General features: G+C 39.8%; 1 protein-coding gene across 2 annotated transcripts in view; it reads right to left on the bottom strand.

Annotated features, from left to right (window-relative positions):
• cltca (clathrin, heavy chain a (Hc)) overlaps positions 1–16,703 on the bottom strand; it is a 33,378-nt gene extending 16,675 nt beyond the window's left edge. The window contains exons 1-6 of one of the 2 annotated variants that reach the window (XM_084029053.1): positions 16,429–16,703; positions 7,687–7,894; positions 3,860–4,128; positions 3,513–3,674; positions 3,312–3,425; positions 2,643–2,816 (exon numbers count right to left, since the gene is read on the bottom strand). In XM_084029053.1, coding sequence (XP_083885179.1) covers positions 2,643–2,816; positions 3,312–3,425; positions 3,513–3,674; positions 3,860–4,128; positions 7,687–7,894; positions 16,429–16,470 — 969 coding nt within the window. In that variant the 5' untranslated portion in view covers positions 16,471–16,703. The remainder of the gene's footprint in view (positions 1–2,642; positions 2,817–3,311; positions 3,426–3,512; positions 3,675–3,859; positions 4,129–7,686; positions 7,895–16,428) is intronic. The other variant, XM_084029054.1, reaches the window with a different exon arrangement.
• Positions 16,704–19,366: the final 2,663 nt, after the last annotated feature.

Genomic DNA, 19,366 nt, shown 5'->3' with positions numbered 1-19,366 from the left:
AGAAACAGAAAGGAGAATGAGTCGAATGAAAAGAGTAGGGTGGAGGAAAGGGAAGGGGCGGGGGGAGAAAGACAGCCAGTGTTGGCCCCTCTACAAACAAGCCCAGCAGGTCAGTGCCCCAGCTTTTAATATGGGTGACTGGACCTCATTCTTCCTGCCACTAAAGCAGCGTCTCTCACTGACTCTAATGTGGGCGGACTAATTGGAGGTAGGCTGATCAGAAAGAAACTGGATAGTAAAGTAGGTTTTGTGTTCTACTTGGTATGTAGGCGTGGACAGGGAGGAGGACACAGAAAGAGATGAGGAGGCAAATATCAAAATCAGGAATGATAACAAATACAAACCAAAGCATATAATAAATCATCCCAACAAGAGTAATGCAATTTTTTGATTTTTCTGATTAATATTTCAATATTTTATTCAATATTCTTCTCCTAAAACCCCACAACAAAATATTAGACCCCATATGTCAGATACTGGACAACAAATAAAAAAAAGACAAGGTGAAACCTAGTAGCTGGCTGGATCGTGTGTGGTCAATGTGCTTAATTGCAGATAAGCTACACTTCTCAAACTCAACTCATTATTTTGTTCAACCTGCAGCCTGTCAGTCAGTCACCAGGGCAACACTATTGTTGATGACGTGGATGAATCACCCGATTTCCTTCCAGTTTTATTATTGTGGCGTTAGCAGCACCGCTGCATTAGCACCGCTGTACATCATACGGTGATATTTCCACAATAATAGTATACAATTTACGAATACTGGTTTCCTACTAAAGTGTCGGACATACTTATAAATGTCACAGTGTTGTGGTGACTAAATATCATGTTGGTGAGGAGTATCAAAATCAAAAACGTATCCAACGAGCCAATTAATCACGTAAACAGTTTGATGAAGTTTGTGATGTTTCACTTCAACTGACAGGGGTGACGATAGAGGGCCGTGGTGTTGGGTCTCTAAAATACTTTTACTTTATGTGATCATGGGTGAGGGTTTATAAAGCCGCAGCTTGTTCTCCAGGGGAATTTTGTAGACTGGAAGCAGCCACGTCCTTTGCGTTGCACTGATATACGTTATGCAAGCAGACATATTTTCACATCAATGTTGACAGAATCGTCCCAACGCTAATGATGAGCGTCTGATAGAAAAAAGAAACTGGCCAGAACAACTGTTCTCAACGAGATAGCACCAAGCATGACACATGAGCTGTGGTGTCGAGTGATACACTGGCCCAGACACGAACACACACAGAATAGTAAAAACTGCAGGAAGATACGGTGGAGGCCAAGATTGGATGAGAGGACCAGCACTAAGAGGATTGAGGCCACCAGGCTGTGCCTCCCACTTCACATCATGTGCTGATGGTTGGTGGGCCCTTTTCCCCCCTCGTGCTTGTTCACTTTCTCTCACTCATTTTCCTCCTCTGTTCCTCTCTGGTTTGTGAGCAGAATTTCTGTACTGCAGTTGTAGCCTTTGGCCCTTTGCATGTCAACGTCAAGCCAGGTCTGACACACAAACACTGCCCGGAGTCACAGTACAAGAGATCCTGGTGCCGAGACTCAAACACACAAGCACACACCCAAGGCACTTTGAATGTCCATCCATGACGTCAAAATCTTAGCACCTGACCTTAGAGTGGGATTGTTGAGATATTTTTTTTCCTGTTTTTTTCTCACAGTGGTGACAGCAGGGTTTCTCTCTCCCCAGCTGGTTTACTTTTACTTTGTTTGCTTACCATTAACCCGAGTAATGCTATACCACAGTACAAATAATCATCTGGTTAGCTTTTGCTCATGAGAGTCCTATTGGTGATTGGTGACCAAAGACAGCAGCAGATTTAAAATAAATGTATGGGGAAAATATTGTAGCAATGTATTACTTAGCATCTGGTTACCAATATCGTTGGAAACCAACCCAGTTAAATGGAGGCACTGACAGTCTCCTATTATCCCTAAGATCACTGTCCACACACACACACACACACACACACACACACACACACACACACACACACACACACACACACACACACACACACACACACACACACACACACACACACACACACACACACACACACACACACACACACACACACACACACACACACACACACACACACACACACACACACACACACACACACACTTCACTGCCTCGCCATACAACAAGATCCGTCATTGCCTCAGATCAGCTTTCCTCCTTCACTCAATTATTCATGTGGTGTGTGGCCTGGCTGGAACATTATTCATCAGCTGGCTGGATCCAGTTCTCCTCTCTGGTTCAGCTTTACAAAAGCAGTAAGACACAACCCTCTCCCCTCTCTCTGGTGAAATCCTACACCTTGGATTATTTATAATGCCTCCTGGCAAAGTCTGAGCTGGCCTGATGACGATAGACAAACAAGGAATTGTTGTTTTTACCCAAAGCAACAACTGACGTTGTTCTTGTTTAAATGCATTGACCTGTGTCAGATTTGCTGTACATGTGAGTTCAGATAAGAGGTGAATAATAAAGAGGTGGTTCTGTGGTGGCTGTGTTTTTGTGGTAGGAAGGATATTTAGTTTCAACAGCAAAATTCTACTTGGACATTTACCACATGAGAGACATACAATTTATTTCCTTGAGCACTTCTTACCTGTCCCTTCCTGTTGACCCCAATGATGCCTGCGGTGGCCTCATGTGGAGCGGTAACAAAGATGGTCTCTCCGCTGATGCGATTCATGTAGATGCAGGTGCCCGTCTCTAAGTCATACAAGTGAATGTAGCCATATTTGGTAATAAGGAAAACCACGTCTTGCTTGGAGCTTATCTGTCAAAAAACAAAGAAGAAATACAGACTTGATGATGGAAACAAAACCTCATCTTATATCATACATTTTGTTTAATCATCTTACTGATTTCACTTTGAACTAGGGCTGTCACTTTTTATTTGAAATTTAAAACTTTTGTTGGAACATGGGGAACATAAATATTTTAACTGTAATTATCTGCTGGAACCTGAACTTCTGAATCTGGAAGCGTCATTTGAAGTTTGCCAAGTGGTCCAGCAGTGCACATTTTTAAAATTCACCATCACCTTGACCAATTGCATGCCCTATGACTTACCACTGGACTAAACAGAATGGACAGCACTAGCGAGCAAAGCCGATACCAACAAAAACTGCCCTTGTAAGACAGGTTGGGTTACACTTTATGTGTTGTAATGAATTCGAGCAGATTACGAGCTAATTCAAATTTGACTTGTTGAAAAAGTGACAGCCCTGAGTCTGATTCAGGTAGTCTTTTCCGGAGGAATGCTCCACACCTGCATGGCCACAGGGAAGTCGTTCTGGGCTTCTGGAGGGAAGAACACATCCACTGCTTTCTTTGGAAATGGCTGGTTGCCAGTTGGTGGGGTCCCCACTTCAATGATATGCAACTGCGTCAGAAAAAAAAATAAAGTGAGAAACAGACAGTTTTTGCTGAAATGAAAATCTGTTTCTCCTATTATATTAACACCACTCACCTTCCCTCCAGCCTGCCCTCTGACAGCAAAGCAGAACAGAGTGGACTCCTCTGTATTTCCCTCCATCTTGAACTGGGCGAAGCTGGCGGCATGGCCTTCAATGGGTTGAGAAACCTTTCTGTCAACAGAGTACAGCTGCATGGCTCCAACCACCCGATTTTGCTGAAAAAGTCAAAACAATGCAGGTATTAATATGTATTAAACCGACTGGCTAACCATTGCTGAAACTACAGTGCATCTATGGTCACTTATGAATGCAAACAGGCTTCTTACTATTATCTGTGATGAAGGCATGTTTCAGTCTTAACTTAATTCATTTAATATATCTGGTATTAAACTTTATTTACCTGGGCTGAGATGCCGATGAGCAGGAGCCATTTCTGCTTGGCGTCAGTGCGGTAGTTGATGATCTGGCATCCTGCAAGGCTGGAGTGGCGGTCAAAGACTTTCACAGGCTGTGAGTCACCCTCCATGCTCCAGTGGTAGACGGCATTGTCAGTCACAAGTGCAACTGTGTTAAGGGAGATCCACTTCCAGAAGGTAACATCGTCCGTCATGGTGTGTGCCTTCATCTTGCTCTTCATCTCAATGTTGAAGATCTGAAGGGTTTTGGCAGCTAGAAGGGGGAGAAAGGGGGCAGGAACCAGGCCCCAGAAGAAGCTTATAGTCTCTGACAACAGTGTGTCCACACACACATTCAGAAGAAAAAACTAATTTCAATAGAAATAGAGATTCAAATTTGAAATATTGGTAGTCATGACACAGAGGTCATCAAGCAAAAACGCCATGACTGATAGAAAGGGGATGCCATACATGCTGTAGTCGGAAATTGTGAGACAACTGGCATAGAAAAAAATGGACAAGTGAATTGAATTTCGGCCTCCTGGGAGGCTACACAAGGAGTCCTTGTATCAATTATGTGCATTTCGAGCAAGTAAATGTTTCTATTCTGAACTCTATTGTTGTTTTATGAATTGGCAGGCCAATAACAACACATAGCTGTAGAGCTAAAAACCAGATGGATATAGAATAAGTAACTAAGTTAAGAGTCAGGAACTAAGTTATTTTTAATGTGCAAGAAAAGCAAAACTATGAGGAAAAAATATATAGAGCTGCTCCTTGTGGTCTATGGGTTTGAATAATTAAACAAACGCAGATGCTTTCTAAGCATGACAGTCATTTTAATTAAGAATATAGACTAATAACCACACTATGTATCTAAACTGACCACAGGTCTTCAAAGAGTTTTAATAAATGTACTCCATATATGTCACGTATTGTCATGTCCGACTACTTGGCCCACCCCATCAAATGAACAGCCTTCATCGAGAGTAACAAAGCAGACAGAGGGTAGAAGCAAGAAACAAACAACTCACAAAAAAGGCAAACACATCTGCGTCTGAGTCAAATATATAACGGTGGATTGCGACACAAGTACGACAGATACAGGCGCAATTAAGGGGGAAGGGCATTTTGGACAGGATTCACATGAAAAGATTCCCATAATGATTATGGTTGATTGTCTACAATTGAAGTTAAATGTTTGTCCTAATAGATCATAAACTTAAGTCACAAAAAAGGTTCACTCACCTGCATTTTTTTCTTATTACTTTGGGTTAATTTAGTGAGCTAAATCTTTATTAAGAAGCAGTGTGACTTCCTTGTTTGCTCATTATTCAATACTTATCAACAAAGTGGGAAAAAGCAAAGACCAATGCGTTCGCACAACCGTCAAGATAATTTTGCCATCATTAAGCCATGGGATCAAAGTATTGTAAGCAGTGTGGCAGATGTATCACTTGCAGCAGCAGCCAAATTTCAAAGAGCAAGCAAAGGGATTTTAAATTGAATTATGATCAGCTGTGGGGAGGTGTGTGTGCGCATTGTGTCCGTCCTTCAGAAATGGTTACGTGAAAAGGTTAAGGCTCGATACTGTGTCACATGACAAGGTCGGCTGAGAAGCATCATTATGGTAGACTGAGCAAGGAAGACAGTGGGGGTAGAAAGAGTGAGGGAGAATCTACTCTCACCCTACGCTGCATAATTAGTGAGAAAAAGACAGGAACTACATCTTGAGCCAACATAGGTCTGGAGCTCTCCATGCACTGTTGACCTACTATCCTTTACACAAAGTGACATATCCTCTGCATTCACACAACTCATGTGGGGCTGTGGCACGAGGAATGTGCATTGCTGAAATTATGCTTCCAGGTGATACTCAATTTGCAGCATTCACATAATGTGAACATTTTATCAGGGCGAAAATGGCTTTAAACCAATGTGCTTCTTCTAAAACACAGAAAACAAGGAACCTTATGCGTTTGCTGTGTAATGTTTAACCAGGCAGCACAATGAGCAGACAGAACTATTGCAATGTGCAATCCCACTCAATTCTGCATGTCACATGTTTGACAGCTAGAACTCTATAAAAAAATCAGTACATCATTTATAACTGCACTTTGTACCACATCTTCAGAACAGAAGACAGTCAGCAAAGAAAGGTTGTTTCACTAATTATAACTAATACATTCAAAGGGAGGAGGGTCAGTTTCACACACACTGTTACACCTGCAAAGTTCCTTTACCATCTACAGCATCAACCCAACAAAAAGGACATGCTTTAACCAATTATAACTTCCCAATCATCATTGTAAAGCATTAATACTAAGCCAAATGAGATTGGGTAAATAATTTGGCCATAATGATCATTTTTGACTTGCAGAAATGAGTCACTTCACAAGAAAACCTGAAGCACCAAAGGGACTTCAACATCCACTTATTCATAGCATGAAACCGTCTACAGGAAGATAGTTTAGCCAAAAATCCTAGCAGGCTCATGGAATATCATTTTAATAGTTGGGAACGGACAAAGCCAAAAGCTGAACACAGTGAAATGGATACCTAAGGCTGTTGGGCTCTTGAATTAGCTGGTCAGCAAGAGCTCCATAACTCTACTTTTCCCACCTTGACAAGTGAGCCTCACAGGTTATTATCCAAAATCTCATCTTGATCCAGATCATCCCTCATCTGGGACAATTTATGATATAACGATGTCCCATCAGGAGCGTGTGAAAACAAATCAATGCAGCTACCAGATGCCATTAGACTTCCCACACAGGTTACAAGTCAGCGCATTAAGTCCACGATCTCTGGAAGTTGGAGCAAACTAATCTTCCGTCCTTTGTATATAAAGAATCCAAAGTTTTTGCAAAAGAATGGATGAACTAGAAAACATTAAACACAGCTGGAGAACAAGTGAACAGGTTTGGGTAATTACCACTTCACACAGATGAAAGAAGACATGGATTTCAAATGAAAATTAAGAAGAAATGTGAATTAAAATGAAATCATTTTACCCATAGTATTACCACACTTAAAACAGATTCTAATGTAATAAAAATGATGGAATGCCAGCAAGCTATAAGGCTGTGAAAGCTAAATCCTGTTTACGAAGTAATATTTTCAATTGCCTAGATGTGGAAGAAGGTCCAAAGAATTATACACGTTTGAAAAATATGAAAAGCTCAGCCATTAACATACAGGCTAAAAGAGCACTGTACCAACACCAGAGTTTATAGTGTCCAATGGTTGACAAAGTTTTTTCTGCTAGAATCAATATAGACTGTATCCTTCATTTGTTTTACTGCAAAGGGCATTGCTGAATGGGATAATGTTTTTAAATACCATCTTGAAAACAGGATTTTACTTCCACAATGAAGTAGTTAAATTTCAACTCACCGTCTGCAAACACATAAGAAAGCAGTAAAGAAAAAAAAAAGAACATAGAAAAGACAAAAACAAAAACAACAAAAAAGTCAAAGCAATCATGGATGCTGGACAAAAAGAATAAAAATATGCTACTTTGAATATTTACAGGACAGATGTTTGGAAAAAAACATACAAGTTGGCCAATAAAAACTACTTCACAGTGGAAAACTAAAGTAGCTGGATGTGTATGGACATAAATAGATGAAAATAATTTAAATAAATGTTCTTAAATATTAAATGGATAAAATCTCTATATTGAACAAATATGTCAGAACTGAATGTTGAAGGCCCCTTACAGGGGGTTAGTTAAATATAACACTGAAATTATATCATGTAGTTGATGCTTTCTTTCTGGTATTCCAATATTGATTTAGAGAAATGTGGCAATGCCAATACACTGCCTTACCTTTAAGTGCAATGACTTTGCTGGCTGGATTCATGATGGCGCTGTCGGCTGAGATGGGTCTGCGAATCGGTGTATTGGGGTCTGCCATGTCAATGATCACCACCTGAGTCTGCTCGCCCACCTTCTCCCGGATACAGATGAACTTATCCGACTCCATGGTGAGGGTGCTGAAGCCTATGTTGGCCGGATTGATCCCTAAGTTTTGGAGCTAAGAAAAAATAATTGCAAATTACATTCTTTGCAAATATATTTTATAAAAAGGACTCAAACGAATCAATGACAATATTGAGATTATGTTCGCCCTGCCACAATCTCTTCTCCAGACTGCCATTGACAAGAGGTAGTTTCTAATTCATTTTCATTTCACTGCAAACCAGTGTAGTTTGTCCCCAGAGATGTACGGCTACCATGTGGTGAAATAACAGAGGGAGAAAAAATGTCAGACAGCAGGAAGTGACTTTCAAGTGTTGCAGTGTCAGGGGGTTCACAAACTCCATTTACTTAATTTATATTGCACACAGTAATTAGGATTTTTAACAGACAAATTAAATAAATGCCTGGTGCTCACCAAACAACAACACTGTCCAATAAGGCGGCTCTGGTCAGCTGCTTCGCCACTATCGCAGCCAGTCGATGAGATCACCAAGCCTGACACTGAGCAGCAGCTCTCTAGACGCATGGAGCTGTGGCTTGGCCACAATGGTTTGAGCTGGGCGGAGGGCTAATCCAACGCCAAGTTCTCAAAGCATAGGCCAAAGACTTCAACCATATTACATACCACTGTAGTTTCACTGCAGTCTGAATAACAGCAGCTGGACAAGGACTGACTTCTTGCAACTTAGGCTATTGCATTTGGGATGCAGTTTGTCAAAGGTATGAGTAACACCATTATTGCATGAAGACTATTTTTCTTTAACAACTGTACTGACAATCCCCTCTGATAAATGCTCAAAAGTAAATTAAGCCAACCAACAAAGTAAACCACAGTTGACCTCAGTTTCCCCGACGTCCCTGTTGTCCCTGCAGTACAAACAAGGATACATAAAAGAAAAAAAGTTGAAACTAAATAAAGCAAAAGACTGACGCTATGGATGAAATGCATTGCAGCACAGAACACCAGCAAGGTCTGCAGCCCAGTTTAGTGCCAAGGCTGGAAACAGGGCATCCTGCCTGCCTCACACAACCCCTGACACAGCACTAGCTACTTAGGGCAGAGCCAAAACATCTCTAGGCAGGACTGTCAAGACTCTGGTACGAGTACAAACCATGTATCATGGTTTCAACTCTAAAATGAAACGACTGCAACCCAGATTTGAACAATAACACTGAACATGGAAAATGACAAAATGCAATCACTACAAAAACAGAACTTCAGTGTCGTCCTGTTACCAAACTGCAAATGGCAACGTAACTGAAGTAAACCTGAAGGAAATGAAACTGGGAAAAAAGACTACGTTTGCTGTTGCAACTTCCTCTACTTTCACAACCTAGCAGTAATACACCACAGTTAGAAACATTTACAAAAGTTATATAATTATCTGGAGCATGATTTCATGAACAAACTTGAGACACAGTGGCTCTATAGATACCTAATTTCAAATGTCTTTTGTGGTCAATTATTTGCACCTTTGTCCATTTTCACCAGATAAAATTATTACACATTGAGACATCATATTAGCTTGAAAATGTATTTACAAACTAAAGTAATACATATGAAGAAATACAATGAATTACTTACAAATACTTTAAAGTATTTTCCACACAAAATTTAGCTGCCAGTAAGACATCTTCTGAATTTATTAAGCTTGCCTGCCATAGCCACAATTTACCCGTGTTTGGTGGCATTGAGTGTTCATTTCAAGGCTTGATAATGATAAAATGGTGCTCCACTGTTAAGAATTTGCAATGGCTGAGTCCTAATCAGCAAACAGAAACCACAGTTCCAGGAATTGCTCAACGAAATGGGAACACCTTTTATCAATGACAGGACACACCCTCCCCTCAGCCTGCTCCACCCTCATTCTTTCACTAGTGTGTAACCCGGTTCCCTCTCAATGACACTGTGATAAGTGTTACTACCAGCTATGAGGAAAGAACTGAAAAATCGCCTGTAGAAAGCTTTCACCCCTTTTTATTACTATGGAGGGTGACATCATACAGTAACGTCATTGAAGCTTCCATTGTCCAGTACAGAAGCCTTGTTTACTAAATGCAACATGTATTGTATTGGAGCCCGCAGAGAGAATATGCTTTAATAACTACCAACCCTTTGCTTTAATATACGACTAGAAAAATGTCCATGTTCCTTTAAATTGACTTACTAAACATTAAGCAAAAGAATAGTGTGTTCTTGATTTGAATCGCTGTCAGAATGTCCCATGTAGTAGCTGTGAGATCCGAGACTGTGTGAATGACTGTTTAGCTTTCTTTAAATCGTCTCTCTAATCTCTGTAAACCAAACTGAGGTGTGTCTATGTATTAGAAGAGGTTATCCTCTCTCATTACACAATAGTTTTCTAGACAGATTTACATGCTCTCTCTCCCTCTTTCTCACTCTTACCATCTGCCATCTATTCTGGGATCAGCAGGAAGCCCTTTCATTCACAATGAAATGCATTCGTAAAACAGGAAACAGCGGCACGGCCTAATCACAATGAATATAGATATATATGTTACCTCCGCCCCTTGAAATAAATAACAACAAACAGACACATTTTTGACTCCTGGAAGATGAACCGAACTACAATTTGGTTTTCCAGGGTGTTCTGCTATTGAAACTTTATAGTAAAACAATGCTGTGGGCTAACGCTGCTGTGACAGCAATGAGCAGGAATTTGGGTGAAAGCAGGTCAAACCAGTGGAGCTACAACCAATGTGGAAAATAATTTAGTTGAGCCCGCCCTGGCCTTGATGCTGCTGCTTTTAGCTCGTTTAACTCTTTATTTTTTCCTGTTACATGCATTTTATAACTTCAGATACATTTTTTACCTCTGCATTAACCCATCCTGAGCATTAAGAGCACTCAAAGGACACATCTACAAGCGCCGTTGGCGATCAAACCAGCATCCTTGTGAATTAAGGACGACCTACTCCCTTCCCCTACGCCACAGCTGCTATGAGAAAGCAGATGCTAACCCAAAACCTATAAATCCATCAACAGATTATTAACAGTGCAGCAAGAGGAGAAAACAAGGGAGACTGGACAACAATCTATAATAAAAGTGAGAAGGAGAGTGTATACTCGAGTATGGTGATCTTCAAACTAATCTGCTGATTTTGTTCAACACTTGTGGTATAAAGCTTGTTAAATGAGGGGGGGGGAAAGCAAAGTCAAGAGGAGGAATAACAATCAATTTACTAAAAGACCTGACGACTAATATTGCAGAGATCATGCCAGTTAGCCCGTGCAATGACAGCAACAACTTGCCAGCAAAAGGCATAGGGAGTCCCTATTATACACTATGCATTACTATCATTAGTCCCTTCAAACCTTTAACTCTATCCATTCTAATCACTTTTAGAACTGTGTCTTCAATGACATGACATTATAATAGGGCATGTTCTAAAAAAAGTGTCTCTACAAGGCAATAGTTTCCCACCAGAACCAACAAACTTGCCATCCAAACACCTAAAAGAATGTGGGCCTGACTTAAAGCGCGTTGGTTAACGTCAACCATCAATAAATTTAATCAAGACCGTGTCGGGAAATGAGTGCCCTTTATTGCTAACTCAATAGATGTTTTACTGCAGTGTATTTACTGCAGTTACACCAATCAGTCAAGTTAAAATGATGATGTACTTGCAGAAAACTGTTGGCATACAGTATGTCACAACTACTGATAAAAGAATGCCCTAGTTGACAATTTTGTTATCAAAAGTCTATGGCATGGAATTCAAAAAAAGTCCATGAGGGATCAAAATCAATTGCTGTGACACAGTACCACCAAAAAAAGTAGTGGCCAAGCAAACACTCACAATCCTGCTCAATGTCTCACAGACGGACCAAGTGTTATAAACCTCGACTCTGAGGCCGCAGCAAGAGCTGGCAAAGGGCAGGACCCTCTGCCATTATCAGCTCCATTTACAGTGCACGACTAAAACAAGCAAATCGCATCCTTTCATCGAGAAACGAGAACTTTTGGGAATATTAGGTAATTAGTTTTTTTTTTGCAAAGGGCTTCTTGAAATCTACACTGCAACTGGCTTAATATCAGGCATAAATTTGGTTCCGGTCCCAAAATTCCAATGCATTCTTATGCAACTCTTGCCCAATACAAATAACGGCTACATCACACAGCTGTAGCAAGGATGTTTTCTTGCTCATTTGAGCTGATCATAGCAGACAGTAATCCACTGCAGAGGATCTATCTTGTAAGGAAGCTCAGTAAAACTTCTTCTGCTTCTGAATCTTACAATGATAAGGAATCAACCAGCAGATTTGAACTATTCCCAACGACCCCACGGGAGTCCCATTTGTTGATTTAACCTGTATGCTCTTCCTTCAAAGGAAAGCAGCATCTTGCTCAGCAGAAAAAAAAGCCCTGTATGTGTCCCACACATGTAAGTTCAAGGCAGGGCAGGGAAGGATGTGCTATGTAATGTGCTGAGGCTTGCAGCACTTCATTGCATTGCTCCACAACAGGAAACCAGGGACCTATTGTCTACCAGGACTGAAATAACAGGCCTGCCCAGTGCTGCCCCCGCCACTATCATGTGACTTTGGTGGGTGACATGTGACCAGCCCAAGGGTGAGTAGTAAGAGAGCCGCCTTTACTGTTAGATAAAAAGAATAAGGGGGGGGGGGGGGGGTGCATGCATTTCTGGACCTCATCCATCTCCACTTCAGTTCTGCTGAGGTGGTTTTGGGACTGCAGTTTCCTTTTACTCACAAACGCACACTTTATCTTACATTTAGACAGTGCTGCAGAATGTCAAGTGTTCAGCAGACCTGTATCCTCACCGGCCTGTCACGAGATATCAGCTGGTCAGTTACTAGCACAGTTCAAAGTGCACCAAGCAGACCTTATAAAAGGTGACATTTAAAGAGCATGACACCATAAACTAATGCATTTCCCTTTAGTCAAACAGGTATGTGTCACAAACAAATTCAATGTATTATCAAAAACAAGGGAAATAAATCTGGATTACAGGCATTTATTGTCTGTGTTGCCAGATTTCAATTATTTTAAGAGCATTCCTTTCTCAGGATTCTTTCATGCCCAAATAACTTATACTCCTTATAGCATAAAATGTATTCTCTGCTGTTTTTTAGTATAAAGTATACAAAATATATTTGTAGACTTTTTAAAATGTATGATAACCACATTGCTAGGTGTTCCAGGGAAAAAGTGAACGTTAAATTACACATTTAACAAAAAGGGTTCTTAGTGGGTGTTTTATAATTGGTTTAGCAGTAGCAGATTTATAATTTGGTGTGACATCTGTTTTGTAAACATAACAGATTACTGTGTATGCTTACAAAACATCCAGATATGCACAGAAAGTAAATCAACAATAAACTTGTCATTATGGACACATGTGAAATACTGTGGTGAATTAACACTCTATTATATGAGCGTCGGCTTTTCCCTCCACAAATCATCAACAATGCCCATTTGGCACAGGAAAGGAAATCTGGCTTGTCAAGCTCTGCTTACTAAATACTATATGTAAGGGAAACATTTGTCCACAAAGAATGAGCACCATGTTGTCATGCAATTACAAAATGAATAGTTCAAGAGACATTTTTCATTGTCACAGGTAGCAAACTTCAGCTGGGCATGTTTATCGAGGATAAGTGTTAAATTGTTAAAAGTTCCTGATCAGACCTGTTACACTGACGTGCTCATGGGAATGAGGAGCCGCCATTTCTATTCATCAGTCAGTCGTTCGTTCACTTAACATTACACATGTTCAGTTTGCAAGCATGAGTGTACAAAGTTTAACACATGACAAACTGATTGCATATACTTTGTTTTGTGGGGAAAGATCTTTTTACTGGACACTTGAGCAATCAAAGTTATTTAACAGGAATCTGCACTACACTATATAAATGGATGATATATAAAAATGCAAGCTATGCAAGTTGACCGGATGACTGAGGACACATTGCAAAGTTTGAGGGAGAGGGAGGAAGGAAGAGAGAAACAGACTATCGTAATTGCCTTCTTTTAATCTATAGTAAGCAATGCACAGCTGGCTCCTAAATCTCCTAAATCTCTCATAAATTCTGTAGAAAGTGTTAATGTGAGAATCATGTGTGTCAGCTTCACTTAAAAAAGTGGGATGCAGCATTATTTTAATCTTGACATACGCAACAATTTAATTAATAAACGTATCACCGAGACATTGATACTTCTCTCTGGATTTCCACAGTCACATGACCAGTTGTAATAGTTGAGGTAATAGTGACAACTTATTCTAATACAGATTTTAGGTTGCATCATCCAGCTTTGATATTATACATGATCTGCTCAAGTGATGTGTGCTGTGAAACATGCATGAAACAGCATATGCAGGTCATGCATTAGTGATAGTTGCCTGAGATCCCTTGGGAGTTGATTAGTCACACAAAATGACCTTGTGACGTGCCAATGACGCAAATCAGGGAAAGCACACAGGTCAAATCCCAGAGAACTACAGTGCAGTAGAGTAAGACATCTAAATAAATTGAAAGAAGTTATGGTATTATCATGCAAAAAAATGTAAATATAAGTAAAGCAAACAAGTATGAATGACAAGAAGCTACGTTAAATTCTGTGAATTACACTGGTTCCTTGAATGAAAGCTTATAATTAAATTCAAAAGCTACTACCCGTATAATATCATTACAAAGATGTAGTGTCAAGACATGATTGCTAAAGTATTTTCCTTGACTGGAGATCAAATATTAGTTCAATTTAATTCACAGTTCCCACAATTATTCACCACTTATGTATCGCTCTCTTTTCACTCCCACTCCTGCAATCAAGAGGACTTAACAAAAGAGGCAAAATCAATCCATAATCATTTCATTGCAACTGTATGCACAAAAGAGTTTCCATATAAACTAGTGTGATAGGCCTACATATTAACACATCAACTGTTACATGTTATGTCACATAAACTAAGATGGCAATAACATAGGGCTTTGCTACGCGATCACTATTTTAGGAATTGTTCCACATTTGTTTTATGTTTATCAACAGCAAACAGAAATGACAAAATACAAAATCTTAAGAGAACATCCACCTGCTTTGAACAATAAAAACCCAACATCGATATTCTCACAAGATATATAAGAAAAGTATTACTTTCGCAGAAGCAGGAAGAAGTAATAAGACCAGGAAGCCTGGGTTCAATTATTCACTGTGCTGAGCAGTCACTGAAGATATTGAAAGTCACAATCTACTCCACTGGTACTGACCCTGACCTGTGACCTCACTCCAGTGTCAGAACATGTATTATTACTGTGTTGAGCAGAGATGGGACCTCATTGGTTAATTCATGAAAACTAAAGAAATAACAATAACAAAACTTGGTCCCTAGTCATCAGCATGTGAAGCCCAAAGATGTTTGTGTTCAGACCAGGCTAGAAATCAAATAATAAATAAATTCATTTCTGGAAGCTAAGAGGTAGGAAGATCGCATTTCTCATCTGAGGCTTGACTGAAGGACCAAAAGTCACAATCATTTATTCATTATATCTTGAAAGTCAGCACTCCAAACTAAATCCATAAGCTTGGAGAGCAATGAATGTTTCCACTTCCACAACGTGACCAGCTGGCAGTTTCACTGGGTTTGGAGTAAAGGTGTGGCCATTTAAACCAAGAAGCAAGACCAGTCCCTATAGTAAATAGGACTGCACATATCAAAGAAACCACCTGTTTCGGGAATTACAAACATATGTAATACCAGCACTTTTACTACCATATGAAAAGCAACCAGAAACAGATCAACAGGACCAGAAGTCATTCTCACTAAATACTTGAACCTCAGCCAACTTGGGCAAAGTCATTCAATGTAGGCAACATTAGATGGATAGCTATCAGACAACACCACATGATCATTTCTACAACCAGCCAACGTGATTATCTTCCTGTTATATAATCACTTTCAAAGTTATGACAATGCATATTTAAATATTAAAACACGTAAACGGCAAAAATAAAAGTGAACAGTAGAAGTGTAATGAATGTGTTAACTATTTACGTTTCTATGACACGGTTAGTGGAGTACAGACTGCGGTATAACCTCATCAGCAGACGTAATAAGATAATGACTAACTACCGAATGTAGAGTTGTTCCAACAATAATCCTTAATGCAGCATTGACAGTGTACATTTGTACTAACATTACATCCGTATGTAACCTTAAAGCGACACTCGGAAAAAAGAATAGTTTTTCTGATTATGTGTCCGGGGCCGATATAACTTATACGAAAGGCTGGTACAACATAACGTTTCTGGTAACGTTTTAGTAGCTACATGTACAGACAATTTGTTTGTGTATTGCAGACTTTCGTCATTTATATCACGAACGACGGTGGCTAGTCACAGTGTTAGCAAGAATGCTAGATGCTAACTAAGATAAACGTCATCCACCCCACCAAGCTAGTTAGCATAGCTCCCATTAGCTAAGTCAGCTTGTTAGCAATCCTTAACTTGTGACTGAAAAGTATCTAAAGCCAGTGATAATCTCACAGTGATTAAGACTGAAAGATAAACTTTGCCTAACAATTTAGCCATTCATTCATCCACGTACCTGCAGGTGCTCCTGAAAGCGAATAGGCAGGATCTGAGCCATGGCGGTTCCTCTCACTCTCCTCCGGTTTCTTCTAATGCTAACAAACTACGGCTTCTTCTCTCAGATCCTTGCCGGACAGCCAGGGGTGCTCTAGTCTAAAGTCCAAATTAATTAATTGTAAGCCTTGTGTAAAACGTGCTGTCGGTGTGGTTGTTGCTTTTAATTCGTCCTTAAACTGTTTATTTGCGGGCTTCCCCTGGCTAACAACCGACTGCCACTACACCGACTCCCTAGACCTGCAATGGCGGTGGAGGTTGGTCTGCAGAGAAAACATCCCGGAAATGGAAGTGCACACGATAAGGCGGATGAATACGCAGTCACACTTTTTAAAAAGTGCACCATGGCGTGTACAAATACGATTTAATTGGTACATTTTAGGACATTAAATACATATTTAATATAAAACATTCATATCAAAAAAGCGACACAAGACCTAGACATCACCTATCTAAAAAATAAATGTAAGACTGGAACTACTTCTTTCTATTCGCCCTTTGATTTTTGCCACATCATTCGTCTTTGTACATTAACGTCAGTCCTACGTGTTGTACACTTGTTCCCCTCAGCCAATCAGAACGCTCTGAACTCAAGCCATACGTTCAACTTAACGTTGTTCTCAATAACCATGTTCAATATTAATTGTATATTAATTAGGTTTCATATGCTCAGTATGCTTCAAAACAACAACTGTCATTTCCGTTTGTTAGAGATACACTACTGGCTAATATCCACTATTTAATTGAAAGGCATGAACTTTCAACTATGCTGATGGTCTGGAAGCACAATGCTGAGAAAAAATTAACCATTTATATGTATACAAATATGTTTACATTTACACACACACACACACACACACACACACACACACACACACACACACACACACACACACACACACACACACACACACACACACACACTAGCATTTATTCCTACTGTTTTCATGAAACAAGATAAGCAGACATGTCCAACTGCAACTATTATGTAATTCAAAGCTTGCAAGTAGCAAAATATGATAAAGCTACTGTTTGCAAACTCAATTATGCTTCTTACACCGAATTGTAACTTCAAATGTAAAAAACTAAAAACTAACTATAAAATAAATGCCATGAATGTATTGCCTTCATTATTATTTAATGAAGACACTTGAAAAATAAAAATGATAGGCTATAAAATAATCAAATCTTCACCATCTTCAGTCTGTAAAGGGGGAGGGGGGTTGGTCAGGATCATGCAATATCTGTTGGGTGGAGTGTGCACTCAAGTGATCATTTCCCTTTTCAACATCCACAATTTCTGTTGGCAGAGAATGTTGCTTTATTGCTCAATGTAAAACGGAATGCTGTGAAAACTGTTCCTCAAACAAGCTGACCTTTTAGCGGAGATCTGCTGAGACAGCAATTATGACTAAGAAAAAGAGTGATCGCAGGAAAAGGAGTACATGGTATTTGTCAATCACATATCCTGATGTCTGATAATGCAGTACTCTTTCCCTTAAATAACAGGAAAACATATAGAGGCGTTGTAGAAAACAGACCCCTCTTTAATGAAGGTCTCATGTGTCTAATGTGATGAAGATTATTGTTGTTTGTGTGGATGAAAGGTCGGGAGGTATGAGAGAATTGCAAACCAGAATAATTTTCTTTAATACAATGTTTTGCATTCATATATACAGAATAATAACAGCAAAATTAAGTCAATCCTCCTGTTGATAACATTGGGAAAGAGTTGCAAGCCAAATAATCCAAAAATAATGCCAAACATCTCGAAGCAGTGCAGTGTGCAGACATATGTTTGTGCTTTGTTGAAAGGTTTTCAAGGATAAATGACATAAACAAGTACATCAGATGTGAATGCTCCGAGTGCAACGTCGTTTTTCTAATCATTGATGGAGAATTGCCAACATTAAAACATTAGAACTCAATCACAGCTGCTTTCCCAAATGACTGGTGTCTCTGTGCATCCAGATCATTTCAAGACAAATGAACTAGTTGTTCATTCAAAAACATACATGAAATGTTAGTGCATTTTTGTGCTGTCAGAGAATGAACTGGACCAAGATCATCGTAGGGTGTATAATTAAAGAAAAATGTTCAAGATAGAATTTCTGCATCACCATATTTATGTTAAAATAAATAAATAATACTACTACTAATAAAAATACTATATTTTGGTTAAGTAGTAACATATTAGAGTAAATAATAATGAATTAATACCCAAATGGTTAGCTGTGCACTCTTTCAGCAGTCACTGCTGAGAGGATTGTACGGAGCATAAAAAAGCAGCTTTCTCTATTCCTTTTTCTCCCTGCGATTAAATTGATGAGTTATGTTTCCCACCTGGGGCCGAGTGTAATAAACCCAGGCCAAACCAACTATGTAATTTGTTTGCCTATAATCTCAGAGGCAGAGGGTGTAGTGGAGGCCGTCCTGAATAGACCATTCACGCTGCTGTTGCCATGGATTCACAGGCCGAGGCAACGTAGGACTCAGACACTAACAGAGAAGCCATGTGTGTCACGATAAAAGAGTGGCCTTTGGACTATCTGCAAGGATGCCACACAGGCCCACTGAGGCTGAGATTAGCCTCCGGCTCCTTGCAGAATGAAGGGCAGCACTCGTGGGTCTGTAGCCCTTGCACTTGTCTTTTCTTATAGACTCTCTAACAAGATGTCCCCCTTCTCTATTTAAGGTATCTCTTCTCCTGCAGCTCGCCGAGGAATCAAAAGAGGTCCACAGGAGAGCAGCCATGCTCAGACTTGAAATATGTGCAGCAAATGGGCTCATGCTCACAAAAAGGTAACTGTCTCCTTTTACAGATATCTGACCGTTAGTACACTCAAGTGCTTTGGCAAGGATTTAGGCACAGATGGGAGCTGCGTGTCTTCCTGTGGATG

Source organism: Eutrigla gurnardus, assembly GCF_963514095.1.
Source record: "Eutrigla gurnardus genome assembly, chromosome: 15".
Taxonomy (NCBI): Eukaryota; Metazoa; Chordata; class Actinopteri; order Perciformes; family Triglidae; genus Eutrigla; species Eutrigla gurnardus.
Note: the sequence above shows the minus strand (reverse complement) of the source record. Positions and strands in the feature narration are given on the sequence as shown.